This window comes from Mizuhopecten yessoensis, unplaced genomic scaffold, assembly GCF_002113885.1.
Source record: "Mizuhopecten yessoensis strain PY_sf001 unplaced genomic scaffold, ASM211388v2 scaffold7987, whole genome shotgun sequence".
NCBI classification, from domain to species: Eukaryota; Metazoa; Mollusca; class Bivalvia; order Pectinida; family Pectinidae; genus Mizuhopecten; species Mizuhopecten yessoensis.
Window position 1 is genome coordinate 1,105,026 of NW_018407322.1, and position 23,872 is coordinate 1,128,897.

Genomic DNA, 23,872 nt, shown 5'->3' on the forward strand with positions numbered 1-23,872 from the left:
ATAGAGAGGAGCAACTACCTCATTTCATACTGTAGATAAGATAGAGAGGACCAATTACCTCATTTCGTACTCTTAATAACATAGAGAGGACCAACTACCTCATTTCATACTGTTAATAACATTGAGAGGACCAATTACCTCATTTCATACTGTAGATAAGATAGAGAGGACCAATTACCTCATTTCATACTGTAGATAAGATAGAGAGGACCAATTACCTCATTTCATACTGTAGATAAGATAGAGAGGACCAATTACCTCATTTCATACTGTAGATAAGATAGAGAGGACCAATTACCTCATTTCATACTGTAGATAAGATAGAGAGGACCAATTACCTCATTTCATACTGTAGATAAGATAGAGAGGACCAATTACCTCATTTCATACTGTAGATAAGATAGAGAGGACCAACTACCTCATTTCATACTGTAGATAAGATAAAGAGGACCAACTACCTCATGTCATACTGTATATAACATAGAGAGGAGCAACTACCTCATTTCATACTGTAGATCAGATAGAGAGGACCAACTACGTCATGTCATACTGTAGATCAGATAGAGTGGACCAACTACCTCATGTCATACTGTAGATCAGATAGAGTGGACCAACTACCTCATTTCATACTGTAGATCAGATAGAGAGGACCAACTACCTCATGTCATACTGTAGATAAAATAATGAGCACTAGCTACTTCATTTCGTACTGTTATTTTCAAATTGAGGACCAGCCGCCACATCACCTAAAGTGCGGCATGTTATCTCATTTGATACATAAGAAATAGTGGACCATCTACCTTTATTTGTACTGTAAATACGAAAGTGAGGAGTGGTAGCTAAAGTCTACTGATTGTGAGAGTTTAGACTGTCTACCTCAACTACAGTAAATTAGAAAGTGACAACCGACTACATGAATCTTCATCTTTAGTGAGGAGCAGTAAGCTCAACCCTCCTCCCCAGTCAGAACAGTGTTATACCTCAGATGTGTATGTGATTGTATTATCTGTACCGTTTTTTTATGTTTTGATGATTGTTGTTCACTTCAGATTATTTTCTCAATTCATACTTTTACCATTGATCAATACATGGTGATATGTTTTTTTAATCACATAAGTAGATAAATGCATGATTCTGTGTTTATCAACACGTGTTTATCTACAGAGGTGGAAGCCAAGGGACCGACTGACCGTCTGACCAATCAGGAAGCAGCAGACTTGCTGGCCAATCAAGAGCTGACGAGGCTGACCAGTAAACAACAACCTTCAGGATGTGATCAGTGTCTGTCACTATGGTTACCCGAGAATCAGACTGAGAAACTTGAGATAACCGAAGGAGATGCTATCAGAGTGAAATCAAGAGGAAACGGACCTGTAATATGTAAATAATACAACTCTGCCTTATATTTGTAACAAGTGGTTCGATGTATCAATATTAAAATATCCGTAAGTAGTCTCTGAATCAGTACAATGACATATGTACCTGTAAATAAATGACCCCCAGTCCACAATATGTATATCCCCTATATGAGTGGATATAACAGGTTGTATTTAGGGTTTCCTCTTAGTGATAACTATTATAAAAGCCAATGATAAGATACGGTTTCCCCTTTGTGGTAAATATTATAGAAGCATGTTGTATGGCTTCCTGGGGACGGATAATTCAAAAACCTTTAATATGGTGTCCCTCTTTAGTGTTGAATATTATAAATGACTGTTATATGGTTTCCCTCAGGTGTGGTGAGTGTTTTATATGACTGGTATATGGTTTCCCTCAGGTGTGGTGAATGTTATAAATAACTGTTATATGGTTTTCCTCAGGTGTGGTGAATGTTTTAAATGACTGTTATATTGTTTGTTTCCCTCAGGTGTGGTGAATGTTATAAATAACTGTTATATGGTTTCCTTCAGGTGTGGTGAATGTTTTATATGACTGTTATATGGTTTCCCTCAGGAGTGGTGGATTTTATAAAGGACTGTTATATGGTTTCCCTCAGGAGTGGTGAATATTATAAATAACATGTGAAGGTTTCCCTTTAATATGGGTTCCCTAAGTAGTGGTGAATATTATGAATGACTTGTATGTGGTTTCCTTAAGTAGTGGTGACTTTTTTAAAGGACTGTTATGTGGTTTCCCTTTGAAGTGGTGAATATTACACAGAAATGTTATATGGTTTCGCTCTGTAGTGATGGTTCATATAAATTATTGTTATATGCATTGCCCCTAGTATTTGATATCATACATGTTTAAGTCTTGTTTATTTTTTTTTACAAATTTTTATTGATTCCAAGTACTTTAAAAAGACCTAACTCTTTTATAGTGAGTTAGCAGATGCATATTTACGTTTTCCTCTCAGCATTGACAACAAGGTTGTAAAAAAGGGTACCGAGAGATGATAGAAATCTGGATGTACACACTACATGTAACGATTCAATCTTACTTTCTTTCTCTCCCTTCACAGTTAGCATTGCCAAGATGGAGGGTCAGTCGGCCAGTGTGTCCAACTTTGCAGGCGGCGAACAGGTTGGCGGATCTTGGACTGACAAAATCATGGGACTCAAGTCGACTGCCCCGGGGGAGGAGGAGGAGGAGGATGACGACCAGGATTGGGTGTGTACAGTTTTATATATAATCATACAACACTGATTATGTAGTATCAATGTACTGTGTTTTAATTTTGATATTATCATGCTGTATGTTTTTCGTCTATTTGTCACAGCAACTATATGTTTAAACGGTACTATTTTTGTATTTGATATCGTCGTCTCACACTTTGAATATAGTTGATTGATGAAATTGACATTTGAAATTGATACTGATTTTAACATGATCGGCAGAATTTTTGTGCTAAATTTATGAGGTCTTGCTATATACATATATATCTATATTCGCCATGATTATTTCCAGGAGTAACGTTAACGACACCACTGACATTGTCGTTCACAAATACGAATAACCTGATGAGCCAGACTTCACGACACGGAAACAGTGGATGGAAGATAGGATCTGTTTTGTTTTTCCGGAACGTTTTTGCGGAAAATACTATAAAATAAATAAACTATTCTACTCAATGTGTTCATTCTTTTAGATTCAACAACAAAGTGGGGTGTAGTTGGAGATAAATTGTATTCAAATACCACGTAAAAAAACAAGCTGTTTTTTTTCAAGCTGAGCTGGATAGAGGATAAATAACACGTGGCTAGTGTTAGAGGATATCCTACACGTGACTATTGTTAGAGGATATCTTACACGTGACTATTGTTAGAGGATATCTTACACGTGACTATTGTCAGATGATATCTTACACGTGACTTATGATAGAGGGCATGTAACACGTGACTATGCATAGAGGTATCTAACACGACACTATTGATAGGGGATATCTAACACGTGACTTTTGATAAAGAATATCTAACAACTGCCCATTGACAGAGAATAACTGACACCTGAGTATTGATAGAAAACATCTTAGACGTGACTAATGATGGAGATTATCTAACACGTGACTAGTATTGAGATGAACTGACACGTGACTATTCATCGAGTATATCTTATGTTTGATTATTGACTATGATATATACCCATTATGGAGTACATGTATTCGTTCAAGTATAATATTCTACCAGCTCAAGTTAGTGTGCTGAATTGAAAATTAACTTGACGAAATATATATATACTGCATATAAAACTAGCTATGGTTAACAGCATACAAAATGTATATATATTTCATTGTTGTTGCCTTAAAATGTCCATTTAGCAAATGTAAATTACATTAAAGTTAATGTGAGGGAACGTCATGTACAACTTGTTTGCATTTTATTTCATTTCCTGTTCCGTTAATAAAAAAAAAAAGGAAATAAATATTTGTGTTTATATTCATCAAATCACTTTAATAAATGTTGACCAAACACATACTGGTGTATCCTCATTTACATACCTATTGATATAGCTATACTATACCTACCTTAACAACGCCAATGGGAATTTACTCAAGATAATGTAGAAACTATGATGGGACCCACCTAAAGTAAAGTGGTTACTCTGATGTCTTTTTTAAAAAGCGTGTGGTACTACTTGTAACATTTTTACAAGCAGATGTCGCGTTTACTTGTCTATGTTAGCACGGAAGGTCCAGTTGGTTATACATGTCTGTTTTACAATCTAGAGACACTACGTATATACCGTACACACTCAGTTTGTGTCTGTCATCGCTGGTTATCCTGATCTCAGTGTTGTCTCTTAGTGTTGTAACCCGAGACAATCTCTTGCCTTACACTCACCTGTGTAAATGGCTCTGGTTTTTGTAATACATTTGATAATTTTATGATTTTACAGTAAGATAGTTATTTTGATCGTTGTAATACGGTACCTTGCGGAAGTACTTTAGGACAACAGTCGCCACCTCTATGTAATTAGGATAACTTTTCGCCAGCTGAGTGGACGAGTACATAAAACGCCGTTTTTATTGCGAGGCAACACTTGAAATAATTTACCAAGATTATTTAACTTAAGTTGAAGACCCAAAACAAACTTTTCGACCACTGTTTGTATTTATTTGTATCTTTAATATCGCAGGGTGCCTCCAATTTGTCATAATGACGTCTTGGTAAAATGATATAGTCTATGAATCTTTGTTCTGTAAAGTAAGGAAGCAATTGGAAGCTTACAATCGAGTTTAGCCTGTATTCGGTTATGCATCGTAGCACTAGGCATTCAAAGTCACTGTATGTCATATAACGACGACAGTGACCACACGTAATGGCCAGTAACAATGTTAAAACATGCGGAAAGTGAAATTGACATCAATGAATATCGTTAATGAAGGTTTTGAAAATGAAGAAAGTATGTAACAAACTCCATGGACGAATTTATCTTACCCATTCTGTCCTTGTGTTGAAGCACAATCTCATTGGATTGGTACTACGTATATTTGGGTTTTGGCTGAACAGACTAGTGTGTCTAAAACCGAAACCTCAATATCCAAAAGGCTTTTCGAAGATTGAAATTTACATGATTGAAAACTGTCATTACGTAGAAGCAACACTTGCATTATAAAATACGACTTTTGATCTTCAATGAAGGCGCAGAAATCATATTTTAAAAAAATAAGTCTGTTCTGACGAGGTGAATGATTGTTGGTACATGGTGGGGAATTACAAAGAATAAATGGAAATGTTTGGTCACCAAAACATTCTCTTAACGAAAACACACTATTTTTAGGAACCACAGACACGCCTGAAATAATTAATAATTATTTCTGTGTGCCTTCGTGAATATTCCAATGTTTCTGTGCCGAACCGCTGATCTCCACTTATGCGACTACATGCGGTGTTTTCACAGAAGCCCATTTCTCTGGAAAGAAAAAAAAACTATATACTTACCTCAGTTTCATTATAAATTACAATAATATTTTATTAGCGTGTTATATACAATTTGTATGCGCAATCATCGTCATCCACCCTCAATGTTTCACATCGAAGCTAATAGACACGGATTAGTGAAGATGTCGCCGTGAAATATACATGTGTGTTTACACGTTGATGAGGTTATGTCTGGTTCAATGTTTGCTGACGTAATGATCATCCGTCTCAAACCTATAATTAAATCTAGAGGTAACAATTTTTTCACCTCTATAGATAATGACATCGATTTTTGTCGTTATAATGCCAAGAAGCATAGGTTAATTGTGTGTTGTGTACGGGGCGATACTGACCTGACTCCTGACTGACCTGCACGCGAGCTGTTTGCTGGACACTATTGATTCATATGAAGAAACCTCAAACCCTACACGGAAATGATTAATTTAGTACTATTCAGAATTTATATATCAAATTTATAGATATTTTATAATAATGCAATTTCCATTCTGCAACGCAAATATCTCGCTGTCTGTCCCCAGACCGGACGTCTTCACAATGACCTCTGTCACCGTTAAGAGCATTCCCTCTGCGTTCAGTGGAAGTCCTATTTTCGCTTTTCACAAGTTACGTTCGGTATAAAAATTATATTTGTGTCTTGTAGCATGCAGAAAATGTATAAATAAAGTACAAGTTGTCATTGTTGTCTGCATGGGGAAAATAAAATAAGGGAAAATTGTTCTGAAAATTTTTTCGTAACGGAATACTGAATAGCGCCAATTTTTTATTTTTTTTATTTTTTTTTATTTTTTGGAAATAACAACTTGTGATATATATTTTTTTCTGTAACGCCCACTTTGTATGAGCGCAGTTATAATCCAAAAGATCGTCCAGATATGTACCTCAAACTGAATACTCACTCCTGCCATCTGCCACAACGTTTTGTTTGGACTTACTCAACTTATGACTGTACTTTATTCTCTGAGGACAAAGGATACTTTTTGTGTGTCAGCTACATGCACCTATACGTGCTCCACAAATGCAACCTAGTTAGGTACATTCGTATCCGTCTTTTGACAAGAAAACGTATTTTTCACAACATTCATATCGCGTCATTGTAATCAGTGATAGTTTTGTGAGACTTTCAGTTTTTGAAAATATTACAGGTAGATGGACGTAAGATGGACGTAAGATGGACGTAAGATTGCGAAACCAAACACTTCCTCCCGTAATACTAGACACCAGTGATTCGGTATGTAAGGGTGAACTTTGACTTATAATTTCTACACCTCACTGATTGACACAAACGTCACAGGGCAACGGGTACTGCGTAAATGTCGGCTTCATTGAAGTAAAAGGTACATATTTGATAAAAGAACACACGGCCTAAGCCTTTAAATGTCGTCATATATGCTAATAGCACTTCACGATACATTTTCCTTTTATTTAATAAAACTCCAATTGAGTTTAGACCTGGTAAAATATAAAATCTGCAGAATTATTGAAAATGATACAGACGCATTCATTTACAATGTCCTTGATATGATATGGCAAGAAAAATACATTTGAGAAGTCACGTAAATTCTAACCTTCTATAGAAAGAAAAAAGAAGTACTCTATTGTATTCTAGATGGCAAGGGATTCGATAATGACTTACCTATTCTACTGCATCGTATGCGTCAATAGAACTGAAAAAGGTGTAGCCAGTATTGTTGGCTAAATTCGATAAATGTCAATCGAATTACGATTTAATGTTAAATGTAATTGTTTGATATAATAATGTTGAAACGAAAATAAATTTGTATTGATATTTGTGTGTCTGAACCGTAGACAAAGAACGATGAATATCAGGTAACTGTGGTAAGATGTCTTATGTTACATAGCGATACCATCTAAATGATTGTTTGATACTAAGTAGAACACTCACAATGCGGTCGATTGTAATATATAGGTGTGATTTCAATTATGACAAATGTAATACTGACAAATATATTAAGATCCATGTCGTGTGATTATTGGTATAACCTGTGAATATGAAAGCGTGTAATACATTTTCTGTAAAAGATACTCGGAGCCCTGGCGAGGACTAACAAGATGAATCTTATAGCATGGCTACTTTGGCCGGCTAACCCTGAGGAATTAGTAATACGTGATCTGGGATTCGGGTATACGTCACAGGCAACACCATGGCAATAGTGACCACGCCTTTGATGTATATGAGCGTCCTGGACGGGTTAGCATGTAAACGGATGACAGTAAAATCGAGCGTGCTAGATTTAGCTCGGACTGACATAATTACATTGGGTGCTGTCACAAGCTGGTTTATAATAGGACGCTAGGAAGTTGGTTATGTGTTCTATCTCACTTTTATAGCATAGTAACGAGTGCAAATATGATGCTCGAATCCGTAATTTCGCTTTTATTGAAAATTAATTGATTTTTAGGGTTTGTGAACAAATGACAGAACTGCGCCGGATTATTTGACAATGTATGGATGTTAAGGACTTCCGCTCAGATTCATTAGCGTGGTTCGCCTTTGTGATGACGTCACATCGATTGCTTCTGACGGACCAATGATATGAGACTCTACCAATGGGAGCAATACCTGATCTAACAAAAAGAGCCTATAGCGTATATATATGGGGACGGCAGGAGTAGTGGATCAGACAGAAAACAACTTAGAATGAACAACTCGGTAAGTACATTTTCTTCTTTTCATAATTTGATTGAGTGTTAAATAATCAATATATTACTATATTATATTTTTATTGTTATACAAACTGTACATTGATAATTATGATATCGCATTTTCACCCTTCTGTTTATTCCTACCTTTACTGTTTGTTCCTACCTTTACTGTTTGTTCCTACCTTATAAATAAAAGATTTGTAAAATTATCTTCCAATATAAATGTGAAACCGTTTATATTTTGGTATAGAATACTGCTTTATTAGTATACATTTACTAATCTTTTACTATTATATGTTGAAAATAAATGTATATCATCCTTTTTTTGATAATTAATCATTCTACTAGTTGTTAACAGAACAAATATGCATATGTTTAATCGCGACTTTACCATTTATTGATATTTATCATTTATTCTCAAAATACGCGTTGGTTGTCAAAACTGAGAGCACAGCAAATAATGTCTGTGATTGTGAAGAGGAATTTAGCGAACGCAATATTAGCGATGATGCCGAAAACTCCCCTTTCTACGTTCCGTTTGTCTTTGATTGTGGATCACAAATACTTATTCCACTGGTCTATGACTGTGGATAACCTTTAGTTCCTCAACATTAACGTGTCTTCATATTCACACATCAGCGCTTTATAGACACGTGATCCACACAGATGTGGAATAAAAAAATAAAGAGTTACTTTAGGGCTATACTTCCTGAAACGTTTTTGGAAACAGTAAGATATCTAGAAATCAATATTAAAAATGAATCATCTCCAAAAAATTTGATTAAAACGAAATGAAATTTTCTTCAGAAAAGTTGAATTAAGACGTTCATACAGTTAACACGTAATTTCTTGATAACGTGGGTTTGTTATTACACTACGTTTACTTGGTAACTTTGTCTTGGTATTACACTACGTTTACTTGGTAACTTTGTCCTGTTATTACACTACGTTTACTTGATAACGTTGTCTTGTTATTACACTACGTGTACTTGATAACGTTGTCCTGTTATTACACTACGTGTACTTGATAACGTTGTCCTGTTATTACACTACGTATACTTGATAACGTTGTCCTGTTATTACACTACGTTTACTTGATACCGTTGTCCTGTTATTACACGACGTTTACTTGATAACGTTGGCTTGTTATTACACGACGTTTACTTGATAACGTTGGCTTGTTATTACACGACGTTTACTTGATAACGTTGGCTTGTTATTACACGACGTTTACTTGATAACGTTGGCTTGTTATTACACGACGTTTACTTGATAACGTTGGCTTGTTATTACACGACGTTTACTTGATAACGTTGGCTTGTTATTACACGACGTTTACTTGATAACGTTGGCTTGTTATTACACTTTGCTTACTTGATAACGTTGGCTTGTTTTTACACTACGTTTACCTGATAACGTTGGTTTGTTATCACACTACGTTTACTTGATACCGTTGGCTTGTTATTACACTACGTTTACTTGATAACGTTGGCTTGTTATTACACGACGTTTACTTGATAACGTTGGCTTGTTATTACACTTTGCTTACTTGATAACGTTGGCTTGTTTTTACACTACGTTTACTTGATAACGTTGGTTTGTCATTACACTACGTTTACCTGATAACGTTGTCCTGTTATTACACTACGTTTACTTGATAACGTTGGTTTGTTATCACACTACGTTTACTTGATAACGTTGGCTTGTTATTACACGACGTTTACTTGATAACGTTGGCTTGTTATTACACTTTGTTTACTTGATAACGTTGGCTTGTTTTTACACTACGTTTACCTGATAACGTTGGTTTGTTATCACACTACGTTTACTTGATAATGTGGCTTGTTATTACACGACGTTTACTTGATAACGTTGGCTTGTTATTACACGACGTTTACTTGATAACGTTGGCTTGTTATTACACGACGTTTACTTGATAACGTTGGCTTGTTATTACACTACGTTTATTTGATAACTTTGTGTTGTTATTACACTACGTTTATTTGATACCGTTGTCCTGTTATTACACTACTTTTACTTGATAACGTTGGCTTGTTATTACACTTTGTTTACTTGATAACGTTGGCTTGTTTTTACACTACGTTTACTTGATAACGTTGTCTTTTTATTACACTACGTTTACTTTATAACGTTGTCTTTTTATTACACTACGTTTACTTTATAACGTTGGCTTGTTATTACACTACGTTTACTTGATAACGTTGTCCTGTTATTACACTACGTTTACTTGATAACGTTGGCTTTTTATTACACTACGTTTACTTTATAACGTTGGCTTGTTATTACACTACGTGTACTTGATAACGTTGTCCTGTTATTACACGACGTTTACTTTATAACGTTGGCTTGTTATTACACTACGTTTACTTTATAACGTTGTCTTTTTATTACACTACGTTTACTTTATAACGTTGGCTTGTTATTACACTACGTTTACTTAACCACACGTTAAATAAAAGTAAAATATCTATGTTCTGTTAAACAAAGAGTTAGAAGTAAAATATCCCATTTACTTGAATGTATCGTTACCGTAAGACGTATCGACATAACCAAATGTTGAACTTAAAAATAGGTTCAGGTGCATACTTCAGAAGGTATCTACAGCAGTACCAGTATTGAATTATTATAGTATTTGATACGATTCCGTGTAGATATCGAATGTGAAAGGACAAACTAACGACACAGGGTTTCGAGACATGTATTAGTGTCTTTGTATTTGTCCCAGGGGTTTCCATGTGATCTTTCTTTACGTCATATTTTGTCCTTATTTCCTCGATTTTGTATTTCATTTTTGTTCACAATTTCGATATTTTTACTACTGTGTCCGCTGATATGTGCTGATTTCGTTATTTCATAATTTGCAATCTATCAGTTTTATTTTTAGTTTAGTTTAACATATTGCTATTATTCAGCAATGCAAACTCGTGTTTGCATGTATTTAAAAGCTATAATGGAAATGGTGTTATATACTAGCCCGATCCTTTCACGTTCAGACATATTGACGAGGTTTTGTTCTTGCACAACAACATAAATAACAAGTAGTTGCAATTGTCAATTATGATATCATATGTTTATCTTCGTCTGTTTCATACCTGTGGTATATCCACAATGATGGTAACCTCACTACCAACTGCATGACTGGTGATCGTTTTAACCCAGCCACGTCTGATAATGGTTTTCCTATGTCAGTGCTATTTCCACGGAGCCTGTATTGACATTTATTTTACATTCTTGATGCTGTCCCTTATGGTGACCTCTCAGATCCTGTCGATACAATTTCGAATCAAGTTTTGATTATATTCAGTTTTTAATTTCAAAGAGCTCGTCCGCCTTCTTGATCTTAGTCTCCGCACTGTTTAATATTTATGAAGTCGCTTCAATTAAATATTTTGGACAATGACATACGAAAGTGTAAGATAATTTTACCCATAAACATGGGAATACCAAAATCCTTAATCATACCGTTTATTGTTTTGGAAATGAAGGTAAACAGTTTAGGTACATGTGTATAGATAGTCGTTTGAATGATAAAGGCGCCTTTTACATTTTCATATATATTCGTAAAGTAAATCTAGTGATATGAAATAAATACATATATTCCCTTTCTTGACCCTGCTGTCAGAGATTTAACATACATTCAGCTTCTAAATCAAGAATGCAATCTTACCAGCTGACAAAGACTCTAATTTTTACAGCATTGTGTCTTTGATAATTATTACACAAACTCTCTTCGTTTGTGTGACAATAGTGGTTAACGTAGCTGTACATGTACATATTGCCTAGATGGTTTGGTTTTATATGGTTTTATATGGTTTTAAGTCGTATTAACAGCTAAGGTCATTCAAGGACGTGCCTCCACGTAGGCGATACATGCCTTGTATGTGTGCTTGAGGCAGTATGACCCGGTTCTGATGCCGATTTTATAATACTTCCTCACTAAAATAACTACAATGCCGACGACACGCAACAAAGTATCCACCCCGGCACAATGTATTGACAACAGAGTAAGGACTAACTACTATTATTTTAAGTAGTTTGGTATGTCCCCCGGCCTGGGGACCGAACTCATTGCTGTCCTCACTTCGAAGAACCGAACGGTCAGCACTTTAGCCAAAAATGAGGTTTGTCAAGGAAGGCACTAGGAAATAAACGTTCTTATGAAGCAGAGTAAAAATATAAACGTCCTATATACTGCAATGGTTGCAGCAGATGTATTATTATGTCACCGAATGAAGAGCACATTAGCAAATCCCGAATTCTACAGGGGTTTCCTCATTACTTGCTTCTCCCAGCATGTAGTGGGTAGAAATATAACAGCAGGTACATTCGTTCTCAAACCTCGACCTCCAGGAGGCAATGTCAATAATCCTTCTCTTGTCAAATGACCCAAACGAGATATGGATCAAGCATCGATACAAAAATTGTGTTTGTTTCCTATGTTACGTCCTTACATTGCAAAAACAATCAAACAACTATTTCTTAAAGGTTTATATATCTGTTCAATTACAAGACTTTTCATTATTATTACAGGAATCTAAATAACAATTCACCGTAACACTCACCGTAGTAACTTGAAGTCCAAATAAGTCTACTTCTTGCAGTAAATATAACACTTATCCATTATACTAACCGTAGTTGATAATACACTTTACCATTGTACTAACCGAAGTTAATAATACACTTGACCATTGTATTAACCGCAGTCAATGATACACTTAACCGTAATACTAACCGAAGTTAATAATACACTTAACCATTGTACTAACCGGAGTTAATAACACACTTTACCATAATACTAACCGCAGTTAATAATACACGTAACCATGATACTAGCCGTAGTTTATAATACTCTTTACCATTATACTAACCGAAGTTAATAATACACTTAACCATTGTACTAACCGAAGTTAATAATACACTTGACCATTGTACTAACCGCAGTTAATGATACACTTAACCATAATACTAACCGAAGTTAATAATACACTTAACCATTGTACTAACCGCAGTTAATAATACACGTAACCATGATACTAGCCGTAGTTTATAATACTCTTTACCATTATACTAACCGAAGTTAATAATACACTTAACCATTGTACTAACCGCAGTTAATGATACACTTAACCATTGTACTAACCGTAGTTATTTAAATACATTTAGCAATCATTCTGACCGCAGTATATCTTGTTAACCACTTAACCTCCAAACTACCTACAGTTAAAACTATTAACCATCATACATGTACTAACCGCAGTATCAGACGTAAAACTGCATAGCTACTATGCTTACTGCAGTAAGACGGAAATCATGGTTATATGATGAATTTTCACGTGGAGTTTCGAAAATCTAAAAAACAGTATCACGAGTACAAAGTTTGACTTCTCTACCATTTATGTAGCCTTTCCTTCACATGTCTGAAATATATTACATGTAGTGTTTTTGTCTAAACTAGCAATCCCATTCGTCAATAGAAATGAGAGCTATCTTGTTATGTTAACAAATCAACAAAAACGTACACAGATAATGATTAGGTCTGTACGAGGATATGTTTTTATTATCTTTTACGTTTTATTTTGAAGAAAATTCAACAGAATATTGTTTTTCTTAAGGAAGTTATTGTGCGCCACTTCCATGTTATCCAAGATCGGACAATGTGACAGTTATCAGTTCATACAGGTGTCAAACAGCGTAACGGTTCTTATTTTATTAGAAAATATGACTTTTATTATCTCATTCACGTATCAGACAATGAATAACGTTTTTTTTTACATAAGTATAAAACAATGTGACAGTTATTATTTCATACACGTATCAGACAATATGACTGTTATTACTTGATACAAGTATCAGACAATATGACATTCATTATTTTATACACGTATCAGACAATATGACTGTTATTACGTTATACAAGTATCAGACAATATGACATTTATTATTGTATACAAGTATCAGACAATATGCCATTTATTATTTTATACAAGTATCAGACAATATGACATTTATTATTTTATACACGTATCAGACACTATGACTGTTATTACGTTATACAAGTATAAAACAATGTGACATTTATTATTGTATACAAGTATCAGACAATATGACATTTATTACGTTATACAAGTATCAGACAATATGACATTTATTGTTTTATACAAGTATCAGACAATATGACATTTATTATTTTATACAAGTTTCAGACAATATGACTGTTATTATTTTATACAAGTATCAGTCAATATGACATTTATTATTTTATACAAGTACCAGACAATGTAACAGTAATCGTTTTATATGAATTGAACGGCATTTCCCCCTGTATTTGCCGACTTTTGGATATGTATTGCGCGGGCCGATTTGTCTGTATTGCAACAATATTAAGCAATATAAGTAATTTACAATTATTATTGTATACAGTCACAGTTCCTTGTATATCATTGTTGATTTTTAAAAGTCTCAAATTCTTACTTTTTTAACATTGTGTGTACAATAGGTTTAAATAACATTGATATCTTAAAGTTAAACTCGTAAAAGTATACAACAGAAATAAGACCAGAAAATTCATAGTTTGTCAGATAAGAAGTTATTCTGAAATTGTTGATTTTTTTTCTATGCCAATGTTGCCCGCGGACTCTATACACAAAGTGTTCTGATTCAGTAGTTTCCCTCTGTTTGGCTCCTTTATCAGTAGTTTTCCTCTGTTTGGCTCCTTTATCAGTAGTTTCCCTCTGTTTGGCTTTATCAGTAGTTTCCCTCTGTTTGGCTCCTTTTATCAGGTCGTTTTCCTTTTCTCTGTTGTTTTGTCAGATCATTTCGTATCTGTACGGTGGAATATTTCTGATGGTTTTTAAGTCCCTTGATGGGATTTGAAAATTCTCTTCTTCATTTCACGGAACCCTAAGGAAATGAGAAGTGGCCATCCCTTATGCTCAGTTTCACTGTGCATTGTGACAAACGTGTAAATAAAGACAAGACCTCGCTGACATACATTGCTTGGCTAACATAACTGATAAATCCATACTTGTTTTATTTCCAGATAAATTGGCTATGTGTTGGGGTGTGGTGTATGACGATGATGGTGAGTGATGCGCAGGCGCGCCCAAATTTTGCGCTGTCATGTGACCACCGAGAGGTGCGCGAGTCGTGCCTGTACGGCTGTCTGGGCTGTCTGGAGGTATTCGGGGTCCAGCTGTATGACATGGCGGCCTGTTGTCATGACTGTAAGGTGACCAGGGCAGTCCTGGTTGATGACGGTCCGGTCAGATGCTCAGACAAGTACATACACGAGTCCTGGATTAAACGCTTTGGTAAAAGGGGAAGTAAGTTCCGGGGCCACGGCAAGGGATCATTGTCATGGTAATTGACGAATAAAAACAAACTAAAGTGAGTAAAAACTGCGCTAGAGGGCATCATTAGCAGATTCGTTCTGGAAGTTTGGAGTCCTCGGCATGGAAATCTTTAACAAGTTCACAGGGTGTGTCTCCTAGGGAACGTTTCGCTCTAAATAAGTGAACTGCCGCTGTGTAGCCTTAAATATGACACTGTTAAGTCATGTGTTAGTTTCTGTTTCTGCCGTGTGACCAAACGGATATGCCAATTTCATTGTGGAGAGATTTGAAAGCACCGTCCAGATTTTGTTTACAATTGTACGTCAACAGATAGCGCTCGAGGGTAAAACAAATTTGTATATACATATGAATTTATTTATTATTAATTGATTTTTTAAACTGCAATGTCCAATAAAACAACGTTATTTTATGTTCCGTTCGTTGATGCATTTTTTAGTGATAAGTTGTACGCTGTGACATTGATATTAAGATATAATCACATATTCTAAATAATCGACAATCTCAGTGAGTGGGAGTAGTGGACAACCCTGTTGTCTATATGGTAAATACACTTTCAGATGGCTTGTAAATTGCATGGCAACACTACTGTATTACATAAGTTATGATAGCTTTGTCTAATGCTTCTTATATATCCCCATCGTCTCTTTGTCCTTTCTCTTGACTATAATTTCTCTCTTGAAATCATATTTGCATTCCAATAAAATGGTTATAACATTGTGTGACATATATTGTAATCATCGTATGCATACTGTCTAAGAGAAGTTTGATAAACCGATACAATTTATTTAATTAGGTAAAAAAAGTTTGCTATGAATTAAGTTAAAATCAAACTACATGTATATCTGTTCGTGACCTATTGGCTGGTACATTCACATGTATTGCGTTCTACTCAAACACGTGTGCCATGCACAAGTGTATGTGTTCACTACATACACGTCACACGTGTATAATTCTGTCAACTGTTTGAGTAGGGGTGACGTGGTTCAGATCGGTGGAACATGTTAATAGCCTATGTACCTTAAAGATTTTTCTTGGACTTTCTTGGTGACAATCGGAGCTATTGGGCACTACAATATGAAACCATTCCTGGAGTTTGTGTGATTTATTGTGTAAAACGTTTAGAATGTGAACTCGTGTATGAAAAACCCTTCAACGCATTTTTAAAAGTCATTACCGGAATGCTATCGTCTTTGTTGTAAGCAGACCTTTAGTAATTTTATTTTATTTTATTCGTGCTTTAACTACAGAATTCTCATTTCTAAATATTATAGGGCTGTTTTCTATGTGGTACGTAAACATAAACCCAATATATCAATTTACATAGCTGAACTAGTAAATTGTTGTTTTTACGTATCATATGATATATAGTATTATACCATTACGTTGTGTAGTCATATCAGTTATTGCGGTAATGAGAATTTTACTGAATATTCCGCTGGAGTACCTACAAGTACTAGGAAGCCATGCTGAATATATTATGATATTAATATTCATGTTTGTATACGCAGATTATTTAAGGTAATGACTTTCAAAAATATATGGTACACGTGCGAAGTAAACTTCCGGACCGGGTTCAATCAATTCACCGACATTGCCCTATGCTAAAATATTGACTATATAATAATGTTAGGATTTAAAATACAAGTTACACCTTGACTTTAAACATATTTTATTAACCAGAATTGGAAAATAGGATTTGGCACAAGTTATAACAACTTATGAAGCCATCTCCTTACAACAGATAATGATATAGACTGTCAATTACAATTCATAGTAGTATGACGCGATTTTTAAAGTAACACATACACATACAAAAAAATAAAAAAATATTTTAAAGTCAAGTTCATAATCGAAACATGTTAAAATCTTCCACTGGGTCTAATAAAAATTTGCACTTGTTTGAATACATCACAACTTGTATCCCAAGCCAGATTTTCATTTCCAAACAGTAATAATCTCAACGTTAAATGTACATTTAAATGATTTATATGATCAAAAAGTACAGTACGAGCATTTAAAGAAGAAGTGAGAGGCATTTTTGCAATGGTAGCCACAATTTATACAATTGGAGTCTTGGACCAAGTTTGCACGGTAAAGATCATGTTTGAGAGGAATGCATTCGTGTCTTAGTCTGGGTTTTTTTTGTAGCGACATAAATACATACGGTCAGAATATTAGAGTTATCTCCCTTTAAACGTGTGTCTTGTACTCGAATACATGTCTTAACACCAACGCGCACAATATTTTTACACAGATTAAAAACATTTGTGGTGCTAAAAAAAGACGAATTGATAAATAAAAGTAATGATGAAATGATATCACCGTTGCTTGATGTTGCATAATCCTGTTCATTCCGGAACCTTCCGGAACTGGCTGGGACAGATTAGTTTAAAAATGATGTCATCGTCATGTGTTTATCTGTCATTACAGAATTTCCGACTCTACAGACCTACTTATTTTTAGCCCAACAATAGCGTTTAAATCAACTCTGTGGTGTATTCATCACTGTCATCTTCTGAAAGACGAGACCAAACGACTGACCTACGCGACGTAATGTACGGTTCCTATACTGCCCTGTAAGACTATTTGCCCGAGAACCGTGGATCTATGCATAGGATAGGGAATTTCCGTGTCTATAAATAGAACAGGATTGGCCTATATATATATACACACGCACACTCAACGGAAACATTCGAACCCAGATCTGTGAGAACCACTACCGAGAACACCTTGGGATACCTGAAATCATCTCAAACTTCAATGTTTTAATAAGTGGGAAATATTCAAGTAGTGATCATTGAATATTTTGGATTATTTTAACATCGATATTCAACTTTGGAAATAATTCCACAATAAGGAGTATTTATATAAGTCACAGAGTATTAAACTCTTAAAGATGACAAGGGAGTCTGATACCGCACAAGTTATAGAGTTTGATGAGGGACTGGCCGAAGCCAGTAGAGTTGCCATGGAAACCGGGATGCTGACCCCACTGGTGAAAGAGGAACTCAAATACACCATACTATCCAGGAGGGAAGCGAATGGCAAAGGTCAAATAGAGGTCACGTTTGATGACCCTCAGCAATACCAGGTATGTCGTTTTGTAATTAACGTTTGTACTTGAATATTACATGTTAAGGGAAAACTTTATTTAAAGAAAAGTACCCCCTCCTTTTCCCTAGTCTTAGCCTATGTATCTAGGCAATATTCTCGTTGGTCATTATCTAGAACGATTCAATGTACCATATTTCAAGATAATTATTTAAACTGTGTTGGGTTATATCTCAATCCTGAAATAAACTCCATTTTCTACCCGAACTCATGTTTTCTTAATAACGAGCTTGTAACACGATATATCTAATTATCTACATAATGAAATTCTTTTATCATAACGAAGATATCCATTGAACTTAACAAAAACACAACACGAAAATATGCAGACAAAAATGCAGGAGGCTTTACAGTAGCCAATCCTTTTCTGAGAACCTTATTAATTTATTCAATTCATAGAAAGACATACATAGAAATCGGAACAGTTACAGAATACATGTATAACTACGGAATGTTTCATAACATTCCCTTCATTTTTATAGTGTTCGGTCACTCTGAGATATGTATATCGAGATACGTAAAGGTCAATTAGGGATTAGTCTACAAATTAACGGGGTAAACATGACGTGACGAACAGCACGTAGCACAAGGGTGATATGTACATGTAATACTGTTACGTCATTTTACCGTCATCACGTGTCCAGTTCTTCAACATATCCATTATTTAGTTGTTTCATTTAAACATTTTCTCTCTTTCTACGGTTTGTAAATGAAATGATTAAATGTATTTTTTATTTTACATTTTTTTAATTTCATTGGTGTATTCAAGTTCAAGTTGTTTATTGCCTTGAGTCTTTCGACTCATCAGTTTCGAAAATGAGATAGTTATAAACAATACAATACAATACCATACTCTGAATTGTGGCCATGTGTCTATAAACGCTTTATTTATCGGGTTTATTTACTTGACCAGTTGACCACAGAGGAGTTGGAGAAAGTGGAGAAACGGCGTCAACAGAACCGAAGTGCTGCCAGACGATTTCGTCACAGGCAGAAACAAACGTCACATGATTTCATCAAGGTAAAAGTGTTGATATTTCCCTGGCTTTCTTGTTTTACATACTGAGGTGTCTTTTATTATAAGATAGTATGATATTTATGGTGGATGTTGTGATGCGCTTACTTATACTTACTTATTATTAAGATAAAAACGTTTTATGCTTAACATGTTAGGTTTTTGACGTTTTAATTTCCATAAATAACGCTTCAAAAAGGAACTCAAATAACGCGCTAAATGTATTATTCGTATGCAACATTGTAACATGCTAATTTATAGGGTTTTGCTTATTTCATTCTAGAAAATCCAGTCTTTAGAATCCAACAATACGACGTTACGATCCGAACTTGAAAAGGTGAGCCGAGAGAAGGACGAGTTACAGCGAGAGTTACACGCACATTTACTTCACTGCCCAACTCTCGGGCTAAACAACACCCACCTCTGTCAGGAATATCATCTCTTCGAACAATAGGCCTACAGCTTCACGGGTCAGCTTCAACAAGACACTGGCTGTACACGTGTGTGGTGTCCCAGTACTGGACAAGCCTGCACTTTTTAACGGTTCCCAGTTGGTGCTACTGTACATTAACAAAACTGTCTACATGGACAAAAAACATGTCTACATTGATCATATTTAGGCGAAATACAACGTTACACGTTTTCCCTATGAATGTTGATTGTGGATCTGATATTAATGGGTTGTTCTAGAAATCAAGTGTTTGGTTCAAATTAATGATACTGAAACATATCAAAAATGTTATTTTTGTCTAGAATTTAGTTAATTCTATATCGTAATAAAATAATAATATTGGACGTTTGTAGGTAGGATATAGTCAATCGAATTTTATAAAATGAACATGACATTGATTTTCGATTATTTGTGACCACAATGGTTTGAACACTGAACAGTTTGTGTACAACCCTGGTGCTGTAACGGTCGCTCTACAGAATTCAGCCTCTATTCAAGAACATCCTTGATTGGATTTTTTTATGATTTGATCATTGGTGAATAGTAATTTTATTGATCTGTATGTTATTTACTTGAACGGTATTATGAATTCCAATTGTTTACTATATAGAATCTTTTTTAATGTGTTTAAACAACTAAACCCCCTGTGATAACTTTTTACATTTGTCTATTTCACAATAAAATGTATGTTTATATGCTGTTGGTGTTTGATCTTATATCTACTTATATATCGTAAAGTGTGTATGTACTATCCAATAGCGAACATACGAGTACGTAGGGCATGTGTTTCACTACCTTACATTTAACATACGAGCACGTAGAGCATGTGTTTCACTACCTTACATTTAACATACGGGTACGTAGGACATGTGTTTCACTACCTTACATTTAACATACGGGTACGTAGGACATGTGTTTCACTACCTTACATTTAACATACGGGTACGTAGGACATGTGTTTCACTACCTTACATTTAACATACGGGTACGTAGGACATGTGTTTCACTACCTTACATTTAACATACGGGTACGTAGGACATGTGTTTCACTACCTTACATTTAACATACGGGTACGTAGGACATGTGTTTCACTACCTTACATTTAACATACGGGTACGTAGGACATGTGTTTCACTACCTTACATTTAACATACGGGTACGTAGGACATGTGTTTCACTACCTTACATTTAACATACGGGTACGTAGGACATGTGTTTCACTACCTTACATTTAACATACGGGTACGTAGGACATGTGTTTCACTACCTTACATTTAACATACGGGTACGTAGGACATGTGTTTCACTACCTTACATTTAACATACGGGTACGTAGGACATGTGTTTCACTACCTTACATTTAACATACGGGTACGTAGGACATGTGTTTCACTACCTTACATTTAACATACGGGTACGTAGGACATGTGTTTCACTACCTTACATTTAACATACGGGTACGTAGGACATGTGTTTCACTACCTTACATTTAACATACGGGTACGTAGGACATGTGTTTCACTACCTTACATTTAACATACGGGTACGTAGGACATGTGTTTCACTACCTTACATTTAACATACGGGTACGTAGAAGATGTGTTTCACTACCTTACATTTAACATATGGGTACGTAGGACATGTGTTTCACTACCTTACATTTAACATACGGGTACGTAGGGCATGTGTTACACTACCTTACATTTAACATACGGGTACGTAGGACATGTGGTTCACTACCTTACATTTAACATACGAGTACGTAGAGCATGTGTTTCACTACCTTACATTTAACATACGGGTACGTAGGACACGTGTTTCACTACCTTACATTTAACATACGGGTACGTAGGACAGATGTTTCACTACCTTACATTTAACATACGGGTACGTAGGACATGTGTTTCACTACCTTACATTTAACATACGGGTACGAAGGACATGTGTTTCACTACCTTACGTTTAACATACGGGTACGTAGGACATGTGTTACACTACCTTACATTTAACATACGGGTACGTAGGACATGTGTTTCACTACCTTACATTTAACGCACGGGTCCATGTACATTCCATGTATTAGATACTACCTCAAAGTCATAGCACACTGTTGTATCTGTTACGATTTATTCGGCATTTTTTCTGACTTAGAGTTACTTGCGTTTTTTATATCTAAAAGTTAAATGAATATACGAAAGTAAAATCTTTCTATTTGCTTTTTATGCTAGTGTACCTCTCCAATGTGAGATTGATTCTAATACGTTTTTTTCTATAGGGAGCATATTTGCTACTCTACCGTCCTAATATCTGATAATCTTGAATCTCAGTTATGAGATTTCAGTGTGTACCAAGTTAGAGAATTGTCATACTTCACGCCTCTTTGATCACTTGATTTTAGAGTAAGCGGATAAAGAATAAAACAATACAGGCACAGAAATAAAGGTAGGAAATATAGGATAACTGTGAACAGATCCCAACAACTTCTAACTTGAATTCCTGTTTATAACTTGGTTAGCATATTTTGATTTGAATGTCTTCAATGGTCTCAGTGAAATATACACCAAGAGACTTAAAGTTCGATTGAAGATGCAAAATATGATGTAGAACATTTTTTGTCTTAAATGATGTTATATGTATTCAGGTTTTCAGTGTTATATCTGGTAGAATGAACATAACTATCAGGGAGCGACAATTGGTTTATATGTGACAGTTTTCGCTTACGTAATGGTACATGTAGCTAGTGTCATCATTAAGTCGGCTGTCAAGGATATGGGTAACGCTATAACCATTATTGCAAAATTAGTTGGTAGTTTTTCAAGATCATACTTTATTAATTACACGTTTACTATTCTACACTTCACATGCATGTTGAAATGAGTAATTTCTAAGTTAGTTTTTTGAAGTAAAACGTTTTTTAAAAAGTTACTATATATTTGGACACTAACTGAAGGACTTTTATCTACATACTTTGTCAACTTATCGTTACTCAAACGGAACTCAGAGGTGTTCCCCCTATCAGTTATTTTAACATTAGAACATCTGCTTGTTATATATACGCACATTAGACCTATGTTAATACTGTCTGTATTTAGTATTTACTACAATAACGTGTAGTGTTGGTGAGCATTGTGATAAGGATGTATCAATTAGTTTTATCATAGTAATATCTAGTGACAGAATTACAAAGGGTTTTGTTCAATACCTAGGTACATGTGAATTGAAATGCAATATTCTTTCTATCCATTTTTTGTCTGTGTTAGTCTTGGACTAAGATACCAATAAAACAGAAATAGTCTATAATCAACGCCTGTCCTAACAGTTACTGTTGGGTATGGTATTATACCTCTTAGGATGTTCCATTGTTGTGACAACTGCCGATATTTCAGTATAATGTACCTATGATACTCTGGCCCATTAAAATGAAAACAAATATTTGCAAATGCTTAAAAATTTACAATACCTATAAAAATCCCCAGACCTTAACCTTTTATCAACACATAAAGCTTATCGTAATGAATATTAATACCTAGATGTAAAAACCAGAGAATACGTATATATACTGCGCAAAAGTAAAAAAGTCCAGGAAGATAAGGTACATTTAAGCAGTAAATAACAATAGGCAATTGTTATAAATAATACACCAGTATATAAACAATGCAATATAAATTTAGCACACTACTATAGCTACTAGGGTGTTGCCTTATTAGTTTATAAAACAAATTGAGCTGTGATTTCCTATGGTATTAAAGGTAGATTACTCATATACACGACGTAGTTGTGGAAGTCACCGTGTGTATTTATAAATGTATTTACACAACCCATGCAGTAATTAGACCGTAGCAATATATCTATTTATATCACATGCTACATATTGAA

At 35.0% G+C, this 23,872-nt stretch overlaps 2 protein-coding genes across 2 annotated transcripts in view; both read left to right on the top strand.

Annotated features, from left to right (window-relative positions):
* The window catches only part of LOC110454658 (arpin-like), a 10,668-nt gene extending 7,600 nt beyond the window's left edge, over positions 1-3,068 (top strand). Inside the window, exons 4-6 of the mRNA XM_021504291.1 lie at positions 1,165-1,380; positions 2,462-2,610; positions 2,908-3,068. Of these exons, the coding sequence (XP_021359966.1) occupies positions 1,165-1,380; positions 2,462-2,610; positions 2,908-2,913 (371 nt within the window). The 3' untranslated portion in view covers positions 2,914-3,068. The remainder of the gene's footprint in view (positions 1-1,164; positions 1,381-2,461; positions 2,611-2,907) is intronic.
* Positions 3,069-17,841: 14,773 nt separating this feature from the next.
* On the top strand, positions 17,842-20,687 carry LOC110454639. Its single transcript, XM_021504266.1, has 3 exons — positions 17,842-18,509; positions 19,443-19,550; positions 19,828-20,687. The coding sequence occupies exons 1-3, from the start codon at positions 18,315-18,317 to the stop codon at positions 19,996-19,998; spliced, it is 474 nt and encodes a 157-aa protein (XP_021359941.1). The 5' UTR covers positions 17,842-18,314; the 3' UTR covers positions 19,999-20,687.
* Positions 20,688-23,872: the final 3,185 nt, after the last annotated feature.